Here is a 26,369-nt window from a genome sequence, read left to right on the forward strand (position 1 = left end):
GTTTTCTTCCTAGAGCACAGTGCACCTGATCCCAAAGAGAACTCCCTCTGTAATTTTGTTTCAGTTCCTCCAACTCCTCTGCCAACCAATGATGTTGATGTGTATTTCGAGACCTCCGCAGATGACAATGAGCATGCTCGCTTCCAGAAGGCTAAGGAGCAGCTGGAGATTCGGCACCGCAACCGAATGGACAGGGTAAACCTCGACAATTCCTTCATCTTCATGGCACTTGGCTCTGGGTAGCATGGTTCTCATAGATGAAGAAGAGTAATAGCTTCTCCTAGATTGTCGTGCTGATGTGTAAGGACTGGTGAGGCAGGAGAGAGTTACCAGTGGAGCTGCCTTCTGGGTGAACTTCTTCCCCACCTGCGTCTAGATCATAGTATAATTACCCCCTGAGCACTTAGCATGTCCCAGACACTCTGCTGAGTACTTCCTATACCGTTATCTGCCCCTTTTTTTTGGGGCAGATAAAATTTATTTTATCTTGCTTTAAAATTTATTTTATTTTAAAGAAGGAAACTTTGTATCACTGTTATCAATAAAAAGCTAGTACTATTTGCCATGAGAAGAAAGTGACCAACCATACAAATATATTAGATGAAAGCAAACATGTCCAAATACATGCTAGCTAGATACTGCTGTCGTGGAAGGTTCTGAGTCTCAGGGATGTTTCTTTTCCTTTAAAAGGGTTATAAGAGAGCAGCAGGAACACCAAAGTGCATCTTTTCTTTTGGATTTACTCAGGATTGAAAGAGAATTGAAAAGGGAATATCTTGCTAGGCCTAAGCTCCACCCCAATCCCACACAGTCCCATGTTGGGCTTACAGTTTGAGAAATGCTCATTGTTTTATCCACATCAGCTCTGAAAAGTAGGTATTAACCTCAATTTTTTTGGTGAGGAGACTAAGACACAGAGACTTTTAAATAACTTACCCAAGGTTATGTAACAAAGAGGTCATGGAATTGAGGCTCCATCTGGGGATAGTTGAGGCCTAGAACCTTCTGAGGCAGTAACAATGCTAAGCTCATAAGGGATCGTGTGATTGGTTTCCTTTTGTAGTTTCCTATTAGATTTAGCATCTGACGATATTTTTAGAAAATGGAGGAGTTGTTTCAGGGTACTAATCACTGCTGACAGTGTTTTTGACCTTTGTTCTAGGTAAAGAAAGAATGGGAAGAGGCAGAGCTTCAAGCGAAGAACCTCCCCAAAGCAGAGAGGCAGACTCTGATTCAGGTAAGATGCTTTCTCCAGGGACATAGCTTTCAGCCTCACCATTGGAAAATACGGTCAGATCCCCATTCCCAATGAAGTTAGAATTGGACACCGCCTCCTTTTAGGTGAGGGCTTACAAGGAAGTTGCAGCTGGCCTATTTTTCTTTTTCACCTCACGTATTGCTCACCTATGGTAGAAGAAAACCAAACCCCCACCAGAGCACACCTAATTCATGCCAGAAGGTAACCTTAGCTCAGCTGCCTCTTGTTAGTTCTGCTTTCCTGGCGAAAGTCCTCTGCCATTTTCAGTCTTAGACTGTGACTTGTTTTTCAGCAGTACTGAATTTTTTTTAAGACTAATTGAAAGTCAAAGGATAGAAAATAAAGATCTCTGATACAATTCATCTCTAACTTTGTCGGCTATAACTAAAATCATAGCAGCAAACTGCATTCCCCTTCAGTAGAAGAGTGTTGCTAGGAATAGGGATAGCAATTTCCAGGACTGATTTGGTTTTTACAAAACTGATTGTGTAAATTTTAAATCATTTTATGTTTAGCTGAAATGTCTTTCCTCCAAATGTCAACACTTTAATAAAGTGTTAAAAGTAATTTTAACAACCTTTGTTATTGATCACTTAGAATATCTAACAATTTTAATTCCTACAGAAGCCAATGCATTTTGTTCAGGGAAATTTAGTTCAGCAGGCTTAAACTGTACCTGTAAACCTGGCCGGATACCTCACAGATAACGTGCCCTTCATGATTTTATTGACAGTAATGGCAAAAACCACAATTACTTTTGCACCAACCTAATGACAGGAATGCTTCAACAGAACTTACCACATAACTCCCATTGGTCAGTGGTCTCAGGGTTTGGAAGTTGGTGCCTTGCTGCAATGTGGGAAAGACAGTGTTCCTTTTTTTATAGTGCATATTGAGGCCGTGGGCTTGCACGCACTAGCACTTTCAGTTATACATATATTAAAGAAGCCCTCTGACACTGAGATTTAACTTGCTGTCTTTAAAGAAGGAAGTAATTCTCCTGATGGAAGTAGAATGAAGGTAGAATGAAGTAGACTGTGGATCCTACCCTTGCTGCACTCTCCGAACCTGTTACTGTCTTGCATGGGCACTGACAGGAGAAGCACTGGGGTCTAAGGTTGCTTGCCTATGCTTCCTCCGGGTGCCACAAATCATATGTGGTTCCTGCTCTCTTGGTTTAGCACTTCCAAGCCATGGTTAAAGCTTTAGAGAAGGAAGCAGCCAGTGAGAAGCAGCAGCTGGTGGAGACCCACCTGGCCCGAGTGGAGGCTATGCTGAACGACCGCCGTCGGATGGCTCTGGAGAACTACCTGGCTGCCTTGCAGTCTGACCCACCACGGGTGAGTCACAGACAGAACCAAATCATTGATGAGTCGTCCTATGCCTAGTGCTGCCTGTCCTGAGGTGGTGTATGTAGGGGACCAGTGTATGACACTCAGGTCAGTAAAAGTGACATTTGTATGACAAGTTCTGGCAAAGCTGAAGCTAAGAAAGGACGATTAGGGAGGAAAAGGTATTACATTCTAGTATCTGCGTATATAAGCTAAGCATGACATGACTTTATGCCTGTGTATACCACCTGTGATGTGAAAGTGTTTTGCGCTAGAAAAGTATGACCTCGGGAAATTCATTGGTAACTACCCAGTTATTAAACTTCCTTTCAAAGAATGGAAACATGCTTTTCATGAAGACTTTTGAAGAAGTTACATTGTAAATAAGATTATGAAGAAAGGGGTAAAGTAATTTCTTCTGAAACTCTTGTGTGAGTGGCCTCAAATGATTTTGTCCTTTAACACTAACCTGCCTTGCTTTGGGGGATGGAGAGAATTAGGAGGATATTTGTATCCTTAAGTAAGCCAGTTAAAGTCTTCTGTCTTTGGGAGACACAGGAGACTACCTAGCTTGTAATTCAGACATCAGAGGCTGAGCCAGGAAAAAGGACAGATCTGAAGAGAATAGTGGGCTGGAGATTCTGGAAAATACTGTATGTTAAGGAGCCGATATAACTTCAGAACTTAGTTTTGCTATTTTACCTAGACAGTTTTTTAGTTACTTGGTAAGCTAAAAAAGCTTTCAGAGTTACAGCTTTCATTCTTGTGCCTAGCTGAGCTTTACATTCTTAAGTGAATTTTTAAGCTTTTGTTTTCCTGCCTATTTTCAATTCTCTAGTCTCTGGATATTAAAACAACTGTTCTCTCTTGCAGCCTCATCGCATTCTCCAGGCCTTACGGCGTTATGTCCGTGCTGAGAACAAAGATCGCCTGCATACCATCCGCCATTATCAGCATGTGTTGGCTGTTGACCCAGAAAAGGCGGCCCAGATGAAATCCCAGGTACAGTAGATGTAGTAGAAATTGTTGCCGTGAGGGCATTTCCAGTGGGGAACATAATGCCTTGACTAATGGTTGAACAGCACTACTGGTTGAACAGGACTGCTAGTTGTACTTGTTATTAGTCCTTAGAAAATGATTTTTGATTTCCAAAGACATTGGGTACATGAGCTGGGTTTTGCAAGGGTACTATTTTTAAAACATCTTTTTTAATACTTTTTTATATTAACTACTTTGTACTTAAACAATTTCCGATTTTTTTATATCATTTATTTCTGATTTAAGTATTGCCAGAACCAATATTCAAGATCCTTTTCTAGGTATATTTATCAAGCAGATCTTAAAAATTAAGTCTCTTGTTTTGTGCAGTATAATTTTTGTTTAGACAGACACTTTTACATTCCTAGGTTTTGTCCGGCTTTACTTTCTTCTATAGAGGTTTGTTTCTGGTTCCTGTTTCTAATATTGGTGTTGTTCATATGTTAACTTGAGTTTTACTTTCTTGTATTCATAAAAATGAACTTGCCTACCAGACTGCTAGCTTCCGTGTAAACAGGAAGTCTCGTAGCCCATCCTGTTAGTTTTCCTAGAGGGCCTTATGGTAACAACGCTGATCTTATTTCATTTCCTCTCATATTGTAAATACAGTGCTGTGCCGATTGTGAGTGCCAGGGTACGTGGGCTCACTCACTGCACGGGTGCTGGCCTGTCAGTCCAGAAACCCTCCTTCCCCACAGTTGCTGCGTGTGCGAAGATGATAACGTGCCTAGAGGCCTTTGGGGTGTTGGAGCTGAGCTGCTCTGTTTGTGGAGCTGGGGTCTGTCTGAGTGCCAGATTCCACACTGGCATTCAGTGCTGCTGGGCTGGCTCCCCTGAGTGCCCTTGAGCAGCTCACACGCTGGCGTAGAGAGAGGGAAGAGCAGGTGTTTTGTGGGTTTTTTTGTTTGTTTTTTGAGACGGAGTCCCACTCTATCACTCAGGCTGGACTGCAGTGGCGCCATCTCAGCTCACTGCAACCTCCGCCTCCCGGGTTCAAACAATTCTCTTGCTTCAGCCTCCCGAGTAGCTGGGATTACAGGCGCCCGCTGTAACGCCTGGTTAATTTTTGTGGTTTCAGTAGAGACAGGGTTTCACCATATTGGCCAGGCTGGTGTTGAACTCCTGGCCTCAGGTAATCTGCCCACCTCAGCCTCCCAAAGTTCTAGGATTACAGGCGTGAGCCACTCCCCGCAAGCCCAGAGCAGGTGTTCTTAGATATATAGAGTTCACTTCAGAAGCTGGTTGTTTTGGGGAATAAAAGAGCTCAGGCTTTTAAAGAGTGGGAAGAAAGTGGAAAGGGGCTGGGCTGGAGACCCTAAGAGGCATCTGGTGTGGGCCTGGAGCTCAAGGCTTTGCTTCACGCTGGATGCAGCAGAAGAAGAGAAAGTCTAAGAGGCCTGGATGGAAAATGCATGCATCTTGACAGGGCTTAGACTTTTGGGGTCTACTTGATTTTTGAAAAGACTTAATCACTTTCCAGACTTCCTGTTTTAAAATTAAATTATTGTGTTGTATTTTAGCCAGTTTTGTGTGAGAGTAGAAGGGAAGGAGAGATTTTGATCAGTGTAGTAAATAGAGAATTCTTGCAAGTGAGATCAAACTTCCACACCAAGTAATGTGGGAAGTAGAGCCCTCCCATCTTAAAACACCTTTGGGGAGAAAACCCAGCTCTCCTGTCTGCTACTTACTGTCTGCTCTTAGCTGTAATTCTGGCAAAGCTTACCTTCTGCCTTGTTCCCTATTCTGTTATCTAAACATTAGAAAAATTTGCAGATGTTCAGCCTGTTGTAACTTGTGCCATATCTACTTGTCTGGATATGAGTGAGATGGTGCTTTTACCCCTATACTATAGCCAGTGGTTTGCTGTAGAGACACTAATTTCCAGTCTCCCACCCTGTGGTTCTTGTCCTCTGTGAGTGTATGAACCATCTGCTCTCACATGGCTCCCTGTTCCTCTGGGGAGGTGTAGCAGGACAACGCTTGCTGAGCCTGTGGGTGTTGCATTTTGGCTCCATTTGCATTTTTTCTTCAAGGCACTCCTGTGCTTTCCTTGATTGACAGAATGGCACATACAAAATTAAATTGCTTTCATCCTTGCTTTAAAAGGTCAGAGAGATGTCAGTCTACAATAAAAGCATCTTTCCATTTAGCTTTTTTTCTCATGTTGACCCTTCATGTTAATGGCTTCAAGCCCATGTGATTAATCCATTGGTTTCCAGTGCCCTCTTTAGGAAAAGCTTGGTAATTGCAGGTCTAACCAGGCAGGGATGACTTTGCTTTTTAAGCTTATGGGAGCTACAGCAACACACCTGCCATGTCATTGGGGTGGATGCTAGCCCGAGTCACCTTTCACTTCCATCCTGAAAAGCTGTAAAAATAGTGACCACTTCTAATGGCTTTTTTTTTTTTTTTTTAAATGAATAACCTTAGAACTTTTGCATTCGGAAAAGGCAGTGAGCTGTGGTGGATGAGTCTTCCTGTATCACTCCCTTAAAATCAGGTTTATTTATTCCTCAGCATGAGTTTTAAAAAAAATAACAATTTAGTTAAATAGGAATAAACTAATTCTTTACCACAATAATCATTTAAGCAATTGCTTCACTAAGCAAAATCCATAATGGTTCCCTGTGTCACCAAGTCTACTTTTCAGCCAGTAATTTCAGTCTTTTTTAATCCCATCTAATCTGACCAGTGGTAGAAATCGACTGACTCTTTTCTTTCACTCAGCAAAACCTTACTGAACGTTCAGCATTGTACAAATCAGGGCTCTTTTTTTTTTTTTAACTCAATATGATTAGTATTAAGTGCCTCGAATGAAAATCCAGTAGCTAGTGGCCATTTTTTAATAAATTGTCTCAACTTGGAGCACTCTCTTTAGATAAATTCTCACATCAGCTGGGGGAATTATACAGTTTGAACACTTTTTTTTTTTTTTTTTTGGAGACAGGATCTTGCTCTGTTGCCTAGGTTGGAGTGCAGTAGCACAGTCATAGCTCACTGTAGCCTAAACCTCCTGGGCTCCAGTGATCCTCCAGCCTTAGCCTCCCAAGTAGCTGTGACTACAGGCACACAGTACTATGCCTGGCTAATTTTTGTATTTTTTGTTAGAGGCAGGGTTTCATCATGTTGGCCAGGCTGGTCTCAAACTCCTTGGCTCAAGTGATCCTCCTGTCTCACCCTCCCAAAGTGCTAGAATTACAGGTGTGAGCCACCACGCCCAGGCTGAGCATGTTCTTATACTTTAGCAGTCAGTAAATACGGCGTGAGGAGTAATACATTTCCCCTGACCAGTTGCTTTGCTCTAGACTCTGTAGAGAATGTACTTTGTAAAGTGGTTTTTCCAGAAGTTGTGTCGATGTTCCAGCTGCAAGTTCCCTCCTGGCCTAGTTGTTTTCAATCACAACACCTCTCCACCCTAACTCTGCTTCCAGGTGATGACACATCTCCACGTGATTGAAGAAAGAAGGAACCAAAGCCTCTCTCTGCTCTACAAAGTACCTTATGTAGCCCAAGAAATTCAAGAGGAAATTGGTGGGTACCAGCTGTTTGTGTCAAGGTCATGTGGGACTTCTTGCAGAGGCTCAGGAGTGAAAGCTAGGCAAGAGTAGAGAGATAGGAGCAAGCAAGGCGTGTGCGTGTGAAGTGGGGCATTAGCACACCCTGGCTTCAGAAGCCTAGAATCCACTGGAGCTTACATGGCAAGGTGAAGGAGGAACCAAGGACAGATGCACTGGCTGTGAGCCACGGAGCCTTGGGTTTCACTGACCTTCACTCCGTTAGCGGAAGAATATCTGGGGTATGAAATTGCAAGAGACTAGGAGATTTCCTGTTACCATTTTCCTCCTTAATTCTGATTATTCCAGGCACCTGATTTTATATAATTCTCACCTCCTCTTCCTCTCCCAGTCTTTATCTTCTTCATTTATTCAACAAGTTTTATTGTGTCTGCTGTGTGTCACAGAGTAAAATGGTCCACAAGCAGATAGTACCTGCTGGAGTTCATGTGACAATAGGAGAAAAACAGACAGTAAAACAAGAAAATAAATGTCAGGTGGTGATAAGTGCTGTGCAGAGTTAAAACTCGGGCACAGTGGTAGAGAGCGGCCGGTTGGGGCGGCTGGCTCTAGGGATGGTGGCCTGAGATCCAAATGGTAAGATCACAGTGGGAGAGCACATTGGTAGCAGAGTGAGCGGCAGCTACAAAGCCCCCAGGTGGAAGTCAAGCATCACATTTAAGTAGATCAGTGTGGCTACAACATAGCAAAGGGGATGCGGCCAAAGTATGCAGGGACCAGATCGGGAAGAAATTTCAGCAAAATCAAGGAGTTTGGTTTTTATTTTAGGATAATGGGAAGCCGTTAGAGGATTTTCAGCTAGGGAAAGACTAGATCTGGATTATGAATTTTTAAAAGCTCACTTGGCTGCTTTGTGTAGAGTCGATTAAAATTAGAAACCAGCCAGGAAGCGATTATAGAAATCCAGGAGAGCACTGTTGGGAGTATGCACTGAAGGGGTGATGGGGTAGGAGAAGGAGTGCCCCAGGGACAGCTGGGGACGGTCTCTAGGATGTGTTCTGGGGGGAGTGTGTGGGGCTTTGCCCAGGGCTGCGTGTGCGGTTGGGGGAGCGGCATCAAGAATTGCACTCAGGGTTCCACTGTGGGCAGCTCGGGGATGGTGGTACCATGGCCAACTGAGGTAGAGAAGGAAATCTGGAGCTCTCTTGATACATGTTAAGATAGAAATTTCTGTTGGGTGTTACGTGGAGATCTAAGTAGGATTTAGGTGAGGCAGAGGTCAGTCAGTAGGTCCAGGATTCAGGCCTGGGAGTCATGGTATGTGGTCAGTATTTAAAACTGGCATCAGGGAGAAGTAGGTCAGAGGGTGTGAAGCGGTAGTTGTAGTTACGTGGGGTGGATACGTCTAGAGATGGGATGGACAGCGTGAGGACTGTAGTTATATATAATACTGTACTATATACTAAAAATTTGTCGAGAGTAGATTTGGGGTATTCTTATTTTTAAAAAAAGTAACTCTGGAAGGTGATGCGTGTGTTTGCTTGACTGCGGAAATCATTTCACGGTGTATATGTATATCAAATCATTATATCGTATACCTTAAATATGTACCGTTTTTAAAACCCCCAAAATCTGTGGTGTTGTGGATACCACTTAACTGGAGTGTGGAGGTGGAGGCAGGGGTGCGTGGGATGACGCCCTGGGGTCCCTGGTGCTGGGGCTCTGTGGTGCCACAGCATCAGGGAAGGTGTTTCAGGCAGGAGCTGGGAGCCACAGTGGGTCTTGGAGCTCTAGAGCATCCTGTGCCTGGACACCAGGCCCTTCTGAAGCCTGCTCTCTGTCCCCTGCCCTGTCTTCATCAGATGAGCTCCTTCAGGAGCAGCGTGCAGACGTGGACCAGTTCACTGCCTCCATCTCAGAGACCCCTGTGGACGTCCGGGTGAGCTCTGAGGAGAGTGAGGAGATCCCTCCGTTCCACCCCTTCCACCCCTTCCCAGCCTTACCTGAGAACGAAGGTGTGTATGGGCGACGGTGCCACTTCTGGGCAGCAGGGGGAGGACAAAATGAGAGAATTAAAGTCAATGTTTTGAAAACCAAATTGAGTTGGGAGATGGTGTTCCTGTGAGAGTCAGGGGAAGGGAGACCGGATTCATTGAACACCTACTGTGTGCAAGGACCCTGCTAGATGCTTTCAAATCATTGGTGTCAATGTCACCATGAAGTTAAGACTAATTCTCCTATTTCAAGATGGGTGGCTTCAAACCCCCACTTCTTCCAACTTGTGCACTTCTTACGTGTGGGAGGCACTCGGCAGTTGAAACAGCACCTTCCTGTTAGGCTGTTACCTTTGCGCAGCTGTCTTGGGAGGTGGGTGCCGGAGAGGCTGAGGAGGTGACAGGGCTGGTGCAGGCTCATATCTCTGACATGCGGTGGGGTAAGAAGCTGTTCCTCTGGCTCCTAAGCAGACGTTCTTCCCTCTATTCCCCTGCTGGTTCTCAGTGTCTAAGAGGATCTCTAAAAGCTGTGAGCCTGCTTCAGAAATAAACAAGTTGCTGAGCCCAGTGCCCTGAGAGTAGTCCCCCTCGTCAGTTCTGTTTGTTGCTGTTGCTGCTGATAGGGTCATGTTAAGAATGGCCCACAGCTATGCCATACTCCTTGTTACATGCCTGCGTTAGCTAAGCATCTCAGCGGATGCTCTCCATCCTCACAGTAACCCTCGCAGGTGGGTAGTCGAGTGTCCCCAAGTGGGGACTCTGAGGTGTAAAGAGGTTAAGTTTGTAAGGGGAGAGTCAGGAGTTGAACCCAAGCCAGTCTGGTCCTGCAGTCACAGACCTGACGGGATATAGCACTGGAACAGAGGCCTCAGGAAGGCATCAAATTGGGAGTGGGGGGATGGAGGTACATCCATGTTAGCCTTCAGACCTTAACAGAAATGCCTTCTGGTTATCGCAGAGCAGTTGACTCTTCAGAAATAAAACGGGATCTGAGGAAGTGGCAGATAGATGAAGAGCACCGTGCCATTCCCAGATCTCCGTGGGTTTGTTGGGTGGCCATGCTTAGAAAACTTCTTATGTGCTTATTGGGGGTCGGGGCAGCTTGGATATACCTGAACTAGAACCTTACCTCCCTGTCAGCAAACCACAACCAACACTGACTTCAATTTTTGCTTTTTTCTAAGAAAAATATTTATGTGGGCTAAGCTAAATAGTGCAGGCATCTCCCAAAGTTTCCCTAAAAAGGCCCAAGACAGACCTACTTTTTTCTCTCTTATCAAGGATACTCTCCAGTGATTTGCTGTGGCTTCTACTGCTGGTTTGTTTATGGGGTAGTTCAGGCATAGTGTTTTTAAGGAGGAATACTTTTTGTTCACTTCATAGAGAAATTCTAAGATAGAAATTTTAAAAGAAGCCATTTTCTTTCTTAATCTCCTTTTGTGCTGTTTTATTTTGTTTTTTATTGTTTTCCTTTCTGCTAGACACTCAGCCGGAGTTGTACCACCCAATGAAAAAAGGTTGGTTTGTCCAAGATGTTCCCTTTAAGACCTTCATTCCTCTCCACTCCCCAGTGTGTCTGAAGCTTCATGTTCTGTTTCATGCCATCACCTGGCTTTCCCCACCTCATTTCTTCCGGCGCGGCTGTGAGTGGAGTCAGAGCAGCGCCGCCTCCATGTTGCTAACAAGCTGACCTGACTCCAGCACTCTGAGGCCAGTTTCCGTGGCGTTGGTTACCGCGTGGTCATGCCAAGCTTTCCCTCTGGGATGTCAGAGAATGCACAGCAGCCAAAATAGATTTCATGACCCTTTTAATCTGGGTAGATTTTTAGAAGTATTTCCCACTTAGGTTGGTTGTGAACCGCTGTATCTGTGTACATATGCCTTATTTATAGTAAGGTGGAGAGTCTTTCTCTTTTCCCTCTTTTTCTCTGCAATTCCCATTTACGTCTTTTCTTTTTGGCTCTCCTTGCCTTTTGTCTGTGCCAGCTGTCTCATGTCCCCTGAGTTGTAGCCTTCCTCAGAACATCAGAGGCTGATGGATCAAACACGTGGAGACAGCCCAGCTCACTGTACTGAGTCTCCAGTTTTCAAAAACCGTTCACGCTCCATAAAGCACTATGGGGAATGCTTTGCATACTTGATCTGAGTCCACTGAACGTCCCTGTAGGATGGGTAGTGGTTTTAGCTCTATTTTCTATATTACATAATTGAAGTTTCTGAGATGACATGACTTGCTCTAAGAAGTGGAGGAACCAGGATTTGAACCCAGTTCTCTGTCCTCCAAGCCCATGTGATTTTATTACCTAAGCTGTTGGTGTCACGGGATCCCCCAGGTGGGTGGCGGCCCAGTCACTGTGAATCATTTCAACATTTCTTGTTCATAATGTGTCATATGAGCCCACCCTTGGCTTTGGCAGACTTCTTATGGATGGGCCAAATGGTGTTGTCTGGCTAAGAAGCTGGTGTTCTGCTTCATGCCACAGGTTGTTCTCAGAACACAAAAGTGTGAGTTGAATCTTCTGAAAATGACTTACGCATAGATGCTTTATTTTATTCTACTTGGATATCCCTATTCTTGGGGATGACTGTGCTGACAAAGATGAGTTTTCTAGAAGTTTAACGGGCTTTTGCCTTTATACTTAACTGTTATGAGTTGGGACAATTTAAACATTAACTTTGGTGTCTTGAAGTCACTTGTTTATGTGTTTTTTTAAAGAAACATGGGGGCTATACCACCAAAAATGTATTATAACAGTCTGGACTGGCGGTAGGTTTTTTTTTTAAATTTTTTTTTGAGATGGGGTCTTCCTCTCGCCCAGGCTGGAGTGCAGTGGTGCAGTCTTGGCTCACTGCAGCCTCCTCCTCTGGGGCTCAAGCAGTCTTCCTACCTCAGCCTCCCAAGTAGGTGGGGTGACAGGTGCATGCCACCACCCTCAGCTAGTTGTTTTGTTTGTTTATTTTTGTATTTTTAGTAGAGATGGGGTTTTGCCATGTTGCCCAGGTTGGTCTCCAACTCCTGGACTCAAGTGATCCTCCCACCTTGGCCTCCCAAAATGCTGGGATTACAGGCATGAGCCACTGTGTCCAGCGACAGTAGGCCTTTAGTTGGCTTAGTGCCACATTGCTTTTTGAATAAAATCCTGCCGTGTGACCTTTAAAATTCTGCGAGAGAGAAACATGGAAGGAGCTCAGAATTACAATTGATTGGGCTTGGTCATGAGCATCCTTGCTGAGGCAATATCCTCCCAGATCCCTCTTTCTCAAATAGTTATAGTGCAGTATTGCTATTTCATGGGCATTTTGAGACAAAAGCTGGCTCTGATTTAACTAGAATCAAGTCGTGGACGTCTTTAAAGTTGAAGCTTTAGACAAATTGCATTGTTTTTTACTGCATTGCGTTAGCTAGCCTCCAAGTTCAGCGACTGGGGAAGCTGTTACAAATTGCTATGTGTTAAGAATGAGTCTAGTTGTGAGGCAGAAGCTCTGCTGTGGCTGTGCCTTGGGCCGTTACCTGCCTTTGACGAGCCCAGGGACAGCAGTGCTTTGCGTGTCCTCATGTTGAAATCTCACTTGCAGGTAGTTACCTTCGAATGCCAGGTATGCTGTCAGGTTGATCTAGTTATAAAAGGCTCATATCACAGACATTTATGTTGAACTGTATGTTATTCTTACGATAGCTAGAAATCACATGCTTTGGAACTAAAAATAGAGGACTGCCTCTCACGTTCCCTCCCTGGGTCTGTGCTGCATCGTCGTGCTGTGTATTTGGATACTGTCCTTCGGAGCGCCACACATGAGTGATGTTGCTCAGGCAGTGTCTGACCTTGGCAAGAAGAGAGTTGCTATTCTTGCGGCTCCGTTTAGAGAAAGGGGCCTTCCATGCTGATACTAGAATTCTCCCTATAGATGGAATGCTTCCTTCCTGTTTATCTTCTAATAGCCACTTAGGATATGAGCATCTAGGATCCCGGCCCTGAGAGGGATTCAGCGTGATGGGAGATGCAAGAAGAAATCCATAATGACAAACTGTGATTATAAATGCCATCACCTGGGAACCTCCCCAGGACCAACTGAAACTCTAAGGAAAAATAAGAGTTTAGGTTGGGGAGGGTATTTGAGGCAGAATGAATTCCCTGTGGGTTCACCTACTAAGTTGTCCAAGGCGAACGTGCAGGTTATTGTGAGGATGGGTGCTGTGGCAGCCGGGTGTGGGTAGTAGGTACTCAGTAATTTCTCCTATAATGGTGGTGTGTGTTTCCCATGCTAGGATGCCTCTGGGCTCCACTTCCATGTATCTTATAATAAACATTTTCTCTGAAGGCTTGCATTCCATTTTCCCAAGTTGGAGACAAGTAAGCACTCCGTCCTCCTCCATTAAACCCATCAGTCTCTGCAAATGCCTGTCTCATTCATCTTTAGAGAGCACAGGGCACCCTCAGACATGTGAACGCGGTGGCAGATGAGTTGTGGGGGGAGGTGCGTGGGAGGGGCTCACTGGCCCTCAGGAGGGAGTTTGCTGCTTCTGTGCAATGGGTGTGAGATGGGCCGTCCTTGGGAACTCAGCCGTGATCTCTCTCCACACAGGATCTGGAGTGGGAGAGCAGGATGGGGGACTGATCGGTGCCGAAGAGAAGGTGATTAACAGTAAGAATAAAGTGGATGAAAACATGGTGAGCCTGTTCTTTCTTCTGCCCAACATGCTTTACTTTTGAGACTCATTAGAGTGAGTGACCTGATGTCAGATGCTTCCAGGCGCACGTCCGTGTTCATTTTCCACACAGTAGAAGGTTGGAGGGCTTCAGCGACTCCCACAGACTGGCTGTGGTGTTTAGCATCTGGGTATGAAAAGGATTAAAGAGCCCTTTTCAGCAGTAGCTCATCTCTTGTATAGAGTAGGAAAATATATTTACAACTAAAGATAAAAATAACCTGTTAGAGGCCATTTTCAAGTGAGTAGAGTTAATACTTGGATTAGTGTTGGGTTTTGTTCTTACACTGCCTTAGGTTTATACCCCCTTTTATTCACCTAGTATTTTCTATCATTTATAGTTCTGGATTATCCTCAACTGAGTTTGATAGTTAAATGTGGCATTTTTTTTTTTTTTTTTTTTTTGAGATGGGAGTCTTGCTCTGTCACCCAGGCTGGAGTGCAGTGGCGCGATCTCGGCTCATTGCAGCTCTGCCTTCTGGGTCCACGCCGTTCTCCTGCCTCAGCCTCCCAAGTAGCTGGAACTACAGGCGCCCGCCACCACACCCGGCTAATTTTTTGTATTTTTTAGTAGAGACAGGGTTTCACCATGTTAGCCAGGATGGTTTCGATCTCCTGACCTCGTGATCCGCCCGCCTCAGCCTCCCAAAGTGCTGGGGTTACAGGCGTGAGCCACCACGCCCAGCCTAATTGTGGCTTTTTGGCAATCTGTTCTGAAATACATCTCCACACGGTTACTTGAAGGAAAACGCATATAGGACCAGCTGCCATAATATAGTCTTCCCTCCATACCTGCCCCTTCATTAGGGGTTTGGGGAGTGGATTTGGAAGGCTGTGACAGAACTGGTTGGTTAATGGGGGTCCCACAGGTACCTGCTTCCTTCCATCAAGCAGCAGGTAGCAGAGGAAGGAGGTAGCAAATACCAAACTCCCCGTTCACCCAGTTGCTCACTGCCGACATTCTCATGACTGTTTCAGGTCATTGACGAGACTCTGGATGTTAAGGAAATGATTTTCAATGCCGAGAGAGTTGGAGGCCTTGAGGAAGAGCGGGTACGTGCTTAGCTCCAAAACCTAAGGTTTCCTGTCAGTCTTAGGTGTTTCTCCTCTGGACCTTCTCAGTTCAAGTAGAAAGCAGGAGAGATGCCTGAGCTAATAAGGGTCCCTCATCCCCAGCTTCCCATACTTTTGGATAAGAAAGCTAAAATTAAAATCTCCATGGAGATTGGGAAGAGTGGGCGTTCTCCACATATGGGTGGTTCCCTGCAAAGCAGGATCTTGGTGCTACTTTGGGTTTTAGGGACTCACCCTTCCAGGAGCATGGCCCTCAGTGTGTTACTTGCCTCACGGCTTCCAGATGGTCACTGAGACTTTGTTCCACATCTGCTTTGTTACGTAGGAATCCGTGGGCCCACTGCGGGAGGACTTCAGTCTGAGTAGTAGTGCCCTCATTGGCCTGCTGGTCATCGCAGTGGCCATTGCCACAGTCATCGTCATCAGCCTGGTGATGCTGAGGAAGAGGCAGTATGGCACCATAAGCCACGGGATCGTGGAGGTGAGGAGCTGGGCTGCTGAGGGCCTGCTCTGCACTGTGGGCTGGGTGGGGGTGGGAACCTGTGGAATTAATAAGCATCTTTACTCCTCGAGTACTGGACATGCTGCTGTCATCAGTTCAGTTACTCACTGGATTCCTCGCTCATGTGTTTGGAAATCAGCCCCTGCCACAAGGGACTGTTGCCAAATTTCAACATTAGTTTGGGCTTTGGCTATGAATGTCAGAAAGTCGTGTGAACATTTTATGCTACAGAGGGTGAAAGCTCTTTTCTCAGATTATTTCCTTAGTGTTCCTTTTTCCAGGTATGTGTTTTTTTAAATGGGAGGAGGGAGCAACAGGAAATTTACAAAGTGCTGAAGCCGGCTGTTTCCGTTCTGTCCTCTGCTGGTTACTGAACTTCTCCTGCCGCTCATTCCTTAGTGAAGAGTGGGAATGTCCAGAGTCCCTTGATCCTTAAATATAAATACAGTAAGGGCCTTAGTGAGCCCTGGGAAATTAGTGCAGATTCTGGTCTTAGTTATTTGTGGTTTTTTGTTTGTTTTTGGTTTTGGTTTTTTGGAGACAAAGAGTCTTGCTCTGTTGCCCAGGCTGGAGTGCACTGGTATGATCTCAGCGCACTGCAGCCTCTGTCTCCCGGGTTCAAGTGATTCTTGTGCCTCAGCCTTCTGCCTAGCTGAGACTACAGGTGCACACCACCATGCCCAGCTAGTTTTTGTATTTTTAGTAGAGATAGGATTTCCCCATATTGACCAGGGTGGTCTCAGACTCCTGACTTCAAGTGATCCACCTGCCTCAGCCTCCCAAACTGCTGGGATTACAAGCATGAGCTACTGTACCTGGCCAGTTATTTGGTTTTATCTCTTGCTGGAGACTGGCCTAGCTGTAGAATTTCAGAGTTGAAAAAGACCAGAGATCCCCTGGTCCCACTGTCTGCGTGCTAGCCTACTGCTGAGTGGCTTGCCTTGGCTGGCCCAGGTAGTAAGCAGTGGCGCGGAGCCTTGCTTGTTACCATGGTGCTAGGACATCCAGTTGACTGGCATCTTCTGTGAGGGCTAAGCTTTCAGGGCTCTCGTTTCTAAAGCATTGCCTCTTTGATCCCCTTATTTTCTTTCTCCTGTGTTTTACCACCAGTTCTCATGTGGCCTGTCCTGTGGGAACGGGCTGCTGGCTGCATTTGGTCCTCAGGGGATCGTGCAGCAAATGGCTCAGGTCTCCCAACGCCCTGTGCAGGTCTCTTCCCAGACACCACAATGACCCTCAGGTTTTGTTCTTCCAGGTTGATCCAATGCTCACCCCAGAAGAGCGTCACCTGAACAAGATGCAGAACCATGGCTATGAGAACCCTACCTACAAATACCTGGAGCAGATGCAGATTTAGGTGGCAGGGAGCACGGCAGCCCTGGCGGAGGGGTGCAGGCAGGCCAGAAGATCCCACGATTCCGATCGACTGCCGACCAGCGGCTGCTGCCAGGGGCTGCGTCTGACATCCTGACCTCCTGGACTGTAGGACTATATAAAGTACTACTGTAGAACTGCAATTTCCATTCTTTTAAATGGGTGAAAATGTTAATATAACAATATATGATATATAAACCTTAAAAGAAAAAAATGATCTATTGCAGATATTTGATGTAGTTTTCTTTTTTAAATTAATCAGAAACCCCACTTCGATTGTATTGTCTGACACATGCTGTCAATGTATAATAAACGGGAAATGTCGATTTTCAATAATAGACTTATATGCAGGCTGTCGTTCCAGTTACGTTGTGTAAGTCAACTCTTCAGGCTCATTCACTCTCCTGGCTTTTATTTAAAGAAAAAAAAAGGCAGTATTCCCTTTTTAAATGAGCTTTCAGGAAGTTGCTGAGAAATGGGGTGGAATAGGGAACTGTAATGGCCACTGAAGCACGTGAGGATACCCTTGCAAAATGATGTGAAAGGACCAGTTTCTTGAAGTCCAGTGTTTCCACGGCTGGATACCTTTGTGTCCAAAGTCCCGTCACCAAGGACATTAAAGATATTTCATTCCAGCATCTTCTAGAGAGCTTGGTGTGTACAGATGAGGGTGTCCACTGCTGCTTTCCTTCAGAATCCAGTGCTTCCACAGAGATTAGCCTGTAGCTTGTATTTGACATTCTTCGCTGTCTGTTGTTTACCTACCGTAGCTTTTTACTGTTCACTTCCCCTTCCAACTGTCCAGATGTGCAGGCCCTTCCTCTCTGGACTTTCTCCAAAGGCACTGACCCTCGGCCTCCACTTTGTCCCCTCACCTCCACCCCTCCTGTCACCGACCCTGTGACGTTCACTCAGAGAAGACCACACCAAGGAGGCGGCCTCTGGCCCAGGAGAGAACACAGGGAGGTTTGTTTGTGTGAAAGGAAAGTAGTCCAGGCTGTCCCTGAAACTGAGTCTGTGGACACTGTGGAGCGCTTTGAACAATTGTGTTTTCTTCACGAGTCTCTGTAATGCTTGTACAGTTGGTGTTGATGCCCACAGCTTCTGCTTTTGCTTTTTCTTTTAAATCTGAAGGTTCTGGTAACCTGTGGTGTATTTTTATTTTTCTGTGACTTTTCCTTTTTCCTCCTCTTTGACCCTATTCATGTCTCTACCCACTATGCACAGATTAAACTTCACCTGCAAACTCCTTAATATGATCTGTGGAGAATGTACACAGTTTAAACACATCAATAAATCCTTTAACTTCCACCGAGACTGCTTGTTTCATTGACCACGGCATTGATCTGTGTGATGCTTCTGCCCCCTGCCTCCGGGAGGGTGAGACCTGCCTTCCACGAAGGACCCCAGCTGTGCCTCGCAGACAGAAATATGTCTGTCAAGCCTTGACTCGGGTTCCAATGCCATTTTGCATTTAGAAAACAAAGTAGAGGGAATGTCTGCATAGAGCATTTGTCTGGCAAAGTTCAGGCTACTGATACTTGTTAATATGAGACTTCTTAATGCTACTGGAAACGAGTAGGGCCTGTGGCTGAATTTTCAGAGAAATGCTTGTAGCTTCCATTTGCTTAAATAACCTGACACGGGGAGGCCCTATCCCCTCATTGATGGGGGTGTTCGGTTTGTTGCCTTGACAACTGCTTAGAGGGCTGTCTGCCTGGGGCCAGTTTTATCTACTGAGCTAAGATTTTTTTAATGCCCAGCTACAGGAAAGAGGGTCAATTCAGGGGTAAATCTCAGTCCCTACCCTAGTTTAATGCCAGTTTAAATATATGGAGTAATTATCAAGGTAATGTCATATATACTTGTGTGTAGATGTACATGTGTGTACATACATGACGAATCTTCCCTGGGATACCGGACTAGGGAGTGTTTTTTTGTTTTTTTTTTTTTTGAGACGGAGTCTCGCTGTGTCTCCCAGGCTGGAGTGCAGTGGCGTGATCTCGGCTCACTGCAAGCTCCGCCTCCCGGGTTCCCGCCATTCTCCCGCCTCAGCCTCCCAAGTAGCTGAGACTACAGGCACCCGCCACCACGCCCGGCTAGTTTTTTGTATTTTTAGTAGAGACGGGGTTTCACCATGTTAGCCAGGATAGTCTCGATCTCCTGACCTCGTGATCCACCCGCCTCGGCCTCCCAAAGTGCTGGGATTACAGTAGGGAGTGTTTTATGAGCCAGGAAGCATCTTGTGAGCCAGGTGAATAGGCTGGGTCTTTATAGTGGTTGCCACTTCCCCATCAGCCTCTCCCTTCTGCCTGCATTGGTCACTGAAGTTGCTGCCAGGAAAGCCCTGAAGAAGAGGGAACTTTTTTGTTTTTCAAAACCAGTTTCTGCTGGAGTGCTCTGAAGAGCGTTATCACCCGACCCTCTGCAGTATCAGCTGGAAACTGATCTCAGGGTCATTCTGATTTCAAAGCTAACAGACCAGCTTCATTGAGCTTAGTACCTGCCATGTGCTAGCTGCCTCCAAGTCAGGGCCGCGTTTTTGTCTTTTTTTTTTTTTTTTTTTTTGAGACAGTCTGTTGCCCAGGCTGGAGTGCAGGGGCACGATCTCAGCTCACTGCAACCTCTGCCTACCAGGTTCAAGCAGTTCTGTCTCAGCCTCCAGAGTAGCTGGGACTACAGGTGTGCACCACCGCGCCCGGCTAATTTTTTTGTATTTTTAGGAGAGACAGGGTTTCACCATGTTGGCCAGGCTGGTCTCGAATTTGTGACCTCCTGATCCACTCGCCTTGGCCTCCTAAAGTGCTGGGATTACAGGCGTGAGCCACCCCGTCCAGCTCCATTTAGTCTTAACCTTTTGATGCATTCCCCTCTTCCAGAAAAGATGCTGAGGTCTTCCACGGAGCAGTAAGGGGTGGAGCAGAGATGCAAACCTGGCTCGGTGGGAGTTCTCCTTTATTCAATGTACTTCAGTCCTGGGGGAGGCGGGGGCGGTACCCATCCAGCTGCTCAGCTCTCTTACCTGTTACCCACTTTCCTGTTGCTGATGGGATAGAGAGGAGTTTGGGGCTGGTGAAACTGCAGTGGTTTCTATTTGCACGTTCATTACCCAAATGGGGTCATTGCAGAGACAGGGTTAGCTGAGAACTGGGGAGGCCTGAGAGATGACGTGGAAATGAATGAGAGGCAGGGCTGCCAGGCAGCCTCACCCTAGGCTGGCTCCACTCTGCTCCCTGGTGGCTCACCCACCTCCCGGGAACTGAGAGAAGCTCATCTGGTTTCTGCCTTGGTGACTCAGCTTTGACCTCTGGGGAATGTGGCCCTGCCCACCTTGCGGCCAGCCTCAGGTGCTGACAGCGACAGGTGCGAAGGTCCTTCTACCTACCTGTCTGCTTTCAGTTGCAAATCAGAGCCCGGCAGCTGAGGTTTGAGCCAGGACATCAGATGCCCCGATCTCTGGTTTCTGTTGCTGTGACAACTGACAAAGCTCATTAGGAGGTACAGATGAGGATGTAATGTTTTGGAGAGGCCCAAGGGTCCACTCTCATAGGAGCAGGCGAGAAAGTATTTAAAAAAGGAACATGCTGTCTTGTGGTACTTTGAAGTCATGGACATAGAATGGATACAGGGAACTGGAAGGGACCTTATGACTCCTGATTATTTCACAGCTGAAACATGGCCACAAGTTCACATGCTGTTAGGGACAGAGCCAAAGGCCACGGTTATGTACAACGGACTCTAAGGCAAAGGGTAAAGTGGTCCTTATAAGACAAGGAGACAAGTGTCAGCTGGTATCTTGCCTGTTACCGCCTGTGAAATACGGGGAAGTCGTGTCTGTTCTGTCCCTGTGGGTACACACTTTTGACAGGCAGTAACAACCACGGACTTGGTTAGTGCGTTTCCACTGTGGAGCAGCCCAGATACCCAGAGAATGTGACAGGAGACATGAGTTTGCCTCCTCCCCCGCCCCCACAACCCGCAGAATCTTGAAGTGGATGGGGCATGCCTTTTTTTTTTTTTTTTTTTTTTTTTTTTTTGAGACGGAGTCTCACTCTTTCGCCCAGGCTGGAGTGCAGTGGCACAGTCTAGGCTCACTGCAACCTCCACCTCCCAGGTTCAAGCGATTCTCCTGCCTCAGCCTCCTGAGTAGCTGGGACTACAAGCACATGCCACGACGCCCAGCTAATTTTTTGTATTTTTAGTAGAGATGGAGTTTAACCGCGTTAGCCAGGATGGTCTCGATCTCCTGACCTTGTGATCTGCCCGCCTCGGTGTCCCAAAGTACTGGGATTACAGGTGTGAGCCACGGCACCCAGCCAGGGGCATGACATTCTTGAGGAATCTGTCAGAGATCTGTGGTCAAGGTACAAGATAACTCAGATCTGACTGAATTTTTTTTTTTTTTTTTTTTTTTTTTTTTTTTTTTCCGTGATGGAATCTTGCTCTGTCGCCCAAGCTGGAGTGCAGTGACGGCTCACCGCAACCTCAGTCTCCCAGGTTCAAGTGATTCTCGTGCCTCAGCCTCCAGAGTAGCTGGGATTATAGGCGTGCACCAGCACACCCGGCCAATTTTGTATTTTTTAATAGAGACAAGGTTTCACCATGTTGGCCGGGCTGGTCTGGAACTGCTGACCTCAAGTGATCCACCCACCTCAGCTTTCCAAAGTGCTGGGATTAAGGCGTGAGCCACCATGCCCAGATTGGCTGAACTTAAAATTTTGAAGTCACTGCCTCTTTCTGATTAGTGCAGTACCCTCCATCAATAAAACATTTAGTGTGTGCTATATATACAGTCATTTTAAACTATGTATAGTTATTCTAAAAATTATCTGCATGTATTATAAATAGAAACTTGGAAGGCATAAAAAAGATGAAATACTTTTTCCAAATTTTATTTAATAACAGTACAAAGCCTTTTGGGTCCAGTCAAATATTGCTAGTTTTAGTGCAAAGTAATTGCTTTCATTCTCTCCTTCCTCTCTCCTAACGGAAGTCCATATTGTTGATTCAGATTTTCTTAGTGTTTACCTACTGTCTTCTTTTTTTTTCTTGAGACGGAGTTTAGCTCTTGTTGCCCAGGCTGGAGTGCAATGGTGCGATCTTGGCTCACCACAACCTCTGCCTCCCGGGTTCAAGCGATTCTCCTGCCTCAGCCTCCTGAGTAGCTGGGATTATAGGCATGCACCACCATGCCTGGCTAATTTTGTGTTTTTAGTAGAGATGGGGTTTCTCCAAGTTGGTCAGGCTGGTCTCGAACTCCCGACCTCAGGTGATCCGCCCGCCTCAGCCTCCCAAAGTGCTGGGATTACAGGTGTGAACCACTGTGCCCGACGCTGTCTTCTATCTTCTCCCAAGAAATGACATTGTATTTAGGCTCCTCTGGACAGTGAAGGTTTCTCAGACTTTCCTTGTTTTGATGATCTTGACAGTTTTGAGGAGCTGTTGGTCAGGTGTTTTGTAGGATGTCCCACTATGGGGTTTTGTCGGTTTTTCTCATGGTAATGCGTGGGTTATGTGTAATTAGGAGGAAGACCACAGAGGTGAGCTGTCCTCCTGTTCCATCAACGGTACACACCGTCAACATGACTTACTGCTGTTGATGTTGACCTTGACCCCTGGCTGAGGTGGTGCTTGTCAGGTTGTCTAAAGTTAATCTTCGCCTCCCCGCACTGTCACACTGCACCATTTGCAACCTGAACTTAAGGGATGGGAGTTATGCTCTCCCGTATCTTATTTTTGTAATCGTGTTTTAGTACTTTGAAATAAAGCAATTAGAAAATCTGGTTCGAAGGTCAGTTTGTTACAATACTCTATTTAATGGCTATCAAAACTGAAAGAGCTCTTGATGGTGGTGATAATTTCACAGGTGTAGATATGTGTCAAAACTTACCAGATTGGACTCTTTCAATACGTGCAATTATACCTCAATCAAGCTGCTTTTAGTTTTGTTTTTTGGTGTGTGTGTGTGTGTGTGTGTGTGTGAGACGGAGTTTGATCTGTCGCCCAGGCTGGAGTGCAGTGGCACAATGTTGGCTCACCGCAGCCTCCACCTCCTGGGTTCGAGAGATTCTCCTGCCTCAGCTTCCCACGTGGCTGAGACTACAGGCGCGCACCATCACACCTGGCTAATTTTTGTATTTTTGGTAGAGACAGGGTTTCGTCATGTTGGCCAGGCTGGTCTCAAACTTCTGACCTCAAGTGATCCACTTGCCTCAGCGTATTAAAGTGCTGGGACTAGAGGCGTAAACCATTGCGCCCGGCAAGAAAAAAATATCTGTATGTCGTGACCAGAAAAATCTGCATATATTACACTATAAGCGGAGCTACATTAGAAACATCTGTGCTTTCATCCAAACCTCCCATACTCTAAAGGTTGTTTTCTACCTGTTTCTTCAAATCTGTGTATCTTCTAACAGTATTTACTGACAGAAGAATGGATTATAGTGTTACCATATCCTTTTCTGTGTTTTTTGTTTGTTTGTTTGTTTTGAGATGGAGTCTCACTCTGTCACCCAGGCTGGAGTACAGTGGTGCGATCTTGGCTCACTGCAACGCCTGCCTTCCCGGTTCAAGCAATTCTGCCTCAGCCTCCCATGTAGCTGGGACTGCAGGCACCCGCCATCACGCCCGGCTAATTTTTGTATTTTTAGTGGAGACGGGGTTTCACCATATTGGCCAGGCTGGTCTCGAACTCCTGACCTCGTGATCTGCCCACCTCGGCCTCCCAAAGTGCTGAGATTACAGGCGTGAGCCACTATGCCTGGCCTTCTGTGTATTATTTCAGCCACTGTTACTGTGGCAAGAAAAAGTGATCCCACCATGGTTTATAGCTTTTTGCCTTTAGCATTTAATGAAGAAATCTCAAGCTGTGCATTTATCATTTCTTAATGAAACTTTGTAAATTACTAAATCGAGTATTGCATGACTTTAAGCACTGAAGAAATTGTAGTAGCTTGTCTTCATGGACTGGGCATTTAAATTTTAAGTCTCGGGCCGGGCGCGGTGGCTCAAGCCTATAATCCCAGCACTTTGGGAGGCCGAGACGGGCGGATCACAAGGTCAGGAGATCGAGACCATCCTGGCTAACACGGTGAAACCCTGTCTCTACTAAAAAATACAAAAACCTAGCCGGGCGAGGTGGTGGGCATCTGTAGTCCCAGCTACTCGGGAGGCTGAGGTAGGAGAATGGCGTGAACCCGGGAGGCGGAGCTTGCAGTGAGCTGAGATCCGGCCACTGCACTCCAGTCTGGGCGACAAAGCGAGACTCTGTCTCAACAAAAAAAATAAAATAAAATAAAATAAATAAATAAATAAATAAATAAATTTTAAGTCTCATTAATCACATTGGCCTCATAATGTTAGTTAATACCTCAAGACCCAACATACATTTAGAGTGAAGAATATCACTATTAATAGTAAGTGTAAATCCATGGTCTTAGTAATTGAAACTTTTTGGGGAATGACTTCTTAGGTGGTAAATGTTTTCAGCTGATGACTGAACTCACAATGTAAACAAGTGACTCAGTGGACTTTGATGTTAATGAAAACCTGTGTATACGCGGCACCCTGGGCCAGGGAGCAGGCCAGGGCAGAACTACACATATTAGATGGAAGGAGGGATGAACTCGGATGTGCTGATGATGTGGACAGGGCAGAGGAAGTCAGAGAAACAGAGCATCAAACAAGTGACCCACGGTGAAATGCGTGTTCAGAAAAGCTCTGAGGACGCACTCCCAGACTCGACTCACATTTCCGTGCATCTGCATTTAGGGACACTCAGTTTAGGGACACTCCAGTTTCTTTTGAACAGCCCTCTTAGATTTGGAGACTTTCCATGTTTTGAGTCCTGCATACCTCAGGCAGAAGCCAGAACTCTCCTTTTCATCTCCCTTGTAGGTAGGGCACAGACATGTAACTTAGGATCTAATGAGATGCACTCACAAGAGACTTACTCAAGAGGCAACAAAGGACGCAGGCACTGCAGTGAGCCCACTTTCAGTTGGGATGGAGGTAGAAGCGTCCTGCTCCTGGGGCAGCAGCGGCCGTGGCAATGGTGAGTGCGTCTGGGTTCAGGGGATGAGCTCTGACGGTATCTGCTTGGGTGGGAGTAGTGGGGGTGTCCTGCAGCCTTGTGGTGTGACTGGGGCTGTTTCTGGCTCTGCTTCCTTCTCTCTCAGCTCTCTGGCCCTCCCAGGCATTCTGTGAACCTCCTAACAATTTTAAAATAATTTCCTTTTTTCTCCCTCAAATTAGCTATTCTGTTGCTTGTGAGCTGCAAGTTGACAAAAATTCCATTAAGGGCCAATTCACTGAACTCTAATGGGAAAGTTATACCTGTTACCTTCATTTGATTAAGGAGACAGAGTTAAAAAAAAAAAAAAAAGTGATGTGAGAACAATTCTCAGTGTGAAAAAGAAAATACAGATCCCAGCTCAAATAAGTCAGGACTCTGTGGTCCTACATTAGAATTGGGAGTATCAATATGAACACGCTGGGTGTTTTCTCTCTTTCAAAAAGTCCTGGCTTTGTCGTACCAAAAGCCCCAGAAACAACAACCAGGTAGAAATGAACATCCCCCTGGAGGATCACTTTTCACAAAAAGCTATTAGGATGTCTTAAAGAAATGGCTGATTGCATGTATGGGCAGGAAAAGTGCAAGTTGAATCTGCAACCTCATACCAGAAAGTAAACAAAAAATCAAAGATGACAAGAATTGGGTCAAAAGGACCCAGAGCTGACTTAAAGAAGGTCCCAATGGCCAAAGAGGGGACACTTTGAACATCAATAAGAATAAAAAGAGCAACGGACCCAGACATATCAAATATGTTTAATCCCAAGAGTTCATAATAATACAAAAACAAGCAAACAAACACCAATTGGTGCCTTTGGAAGATGTTAAGGAATCAACTATTTTGCACCAGCTAAATAAGGGGAGAGGGTAGGCAGATCACCTGAGGTCAGGAGTTCAAGACCAGCCTGGCTAACATGGTGAAACCTCATCTCTACTAAAAAATACAAAAAAATTAACTGGGTGTGGTGGCACAGGCCTGTAATCCCAGCTACTCAGGAGGCTAAGGCAGGAGAATCCCTTAAACCCAGGAAGTGGAGGTTGCAGTGAGCAGAGTTTGTGCCATTGCACTCCAACCTGGGCGACAGAGCAAGACTCCGTCTGAAAATAAATAAAGAAAGAAAGAAATGGAGACTTGGACATTTATCCTTCCTTTCCTATACAAACCTTACCACAGGGTAACCAAATAGATGATGGGAAATTTCACTTTCTAGAAGTATTCCAGAAAGTAAATAAGCAAGGAATGAAACATTGAAATCTTGCTGTTACCATTTCCTCACAACTTTAGAATTCAAGCACAGAGCTCACAATATGAGACAATCAGACACGTCATGTGTTGAAGAACACACCAGCCCCTGTGAAGTCATCTTCCCTCCCGAAAAAGCAAAACTTTATCTGCTTGCGCCTCTGGATATGACAGTTTGTGGGGAATACAAAGGACAAGGAACTCATGAGATAGACTACACTATGAGAACACAATCAGCAAAATCCTGACTGCAGGAAAGTC

At 45.7% G+C, this 26,369-nt stretch overlaps 1 protein-coding gene across 4 annotated transcripts in view; it reads left to right on the top strand.

Annotated features, from left to right (window-relative positions):
• APLP2 (amyloid beta precursor like protein 2) overlaps positions 1–18,105 on the top strand; it is a 726,249-nt gene extending 708,144 nt beyond the window's left edge. For 2 of the 4 annotated variants that reach the window (XM_050755954.1, XM_050755957.1), the window contains 11 exons: positions 65–195; positions 1,163–1,237; positions 2,440–2,598; positions 3,463–3,591; positions 7,059–7,158; positions 9,005–9,157; positions 10,618–10,653; positions 13,721–13,806; positions 14,823–14,897; positions 15,244–15,399; positions 16,676–18,105. In XM_050755954.1, the coding sequence (XP_050611911.1) occupies positions 65–195; positions 1,163–1,237; positions 2,440–2,598; positions 3,463–3,591; positions 7,059–7,158; positions 9,005–9,157; positions 10,618–10,653; positions 13,721–13,806; positions 14,823–14,897; positions 15,244–15,399; positions 16,676–16,777 (1,202 nt within the window). In that variant the 3' untranslated portion in view covers positions 16,778–18,105. The remainder of the gene's footprint in view (positions 1–64; positions 196–1,162; positions 1,238–2,439; positions 2,599–3,462; positions 3,592–7,058; positions 7,159–9,004; positions 9,158–10,617; positions 10,654–13,720; positions 13,807–14,822; positions 14,898–15,243; positions 15,400–16,675) is intronic. The other 2 variants (XM_050755956.1, XM_050755958.1) reach the window with 1 other exon arrangement.
• Positions 18,106–26,369: the final 8,264 nt, after the last annotated feature.

The sequence above is a fragment of the Macaca thibetana genome, chromosome 14 (assembly GCF_024542745.1).
Source record: "Macaca thibetana thibetana isolate TM-01 chromosome 14, ASM2454274v1, whole genome shotgun sequence".
NCBI lineage: Eukaryota > Metazoa > Chordata > Mammalia > Primates > Cercopithecidae > Macaca > Macaca thibetana.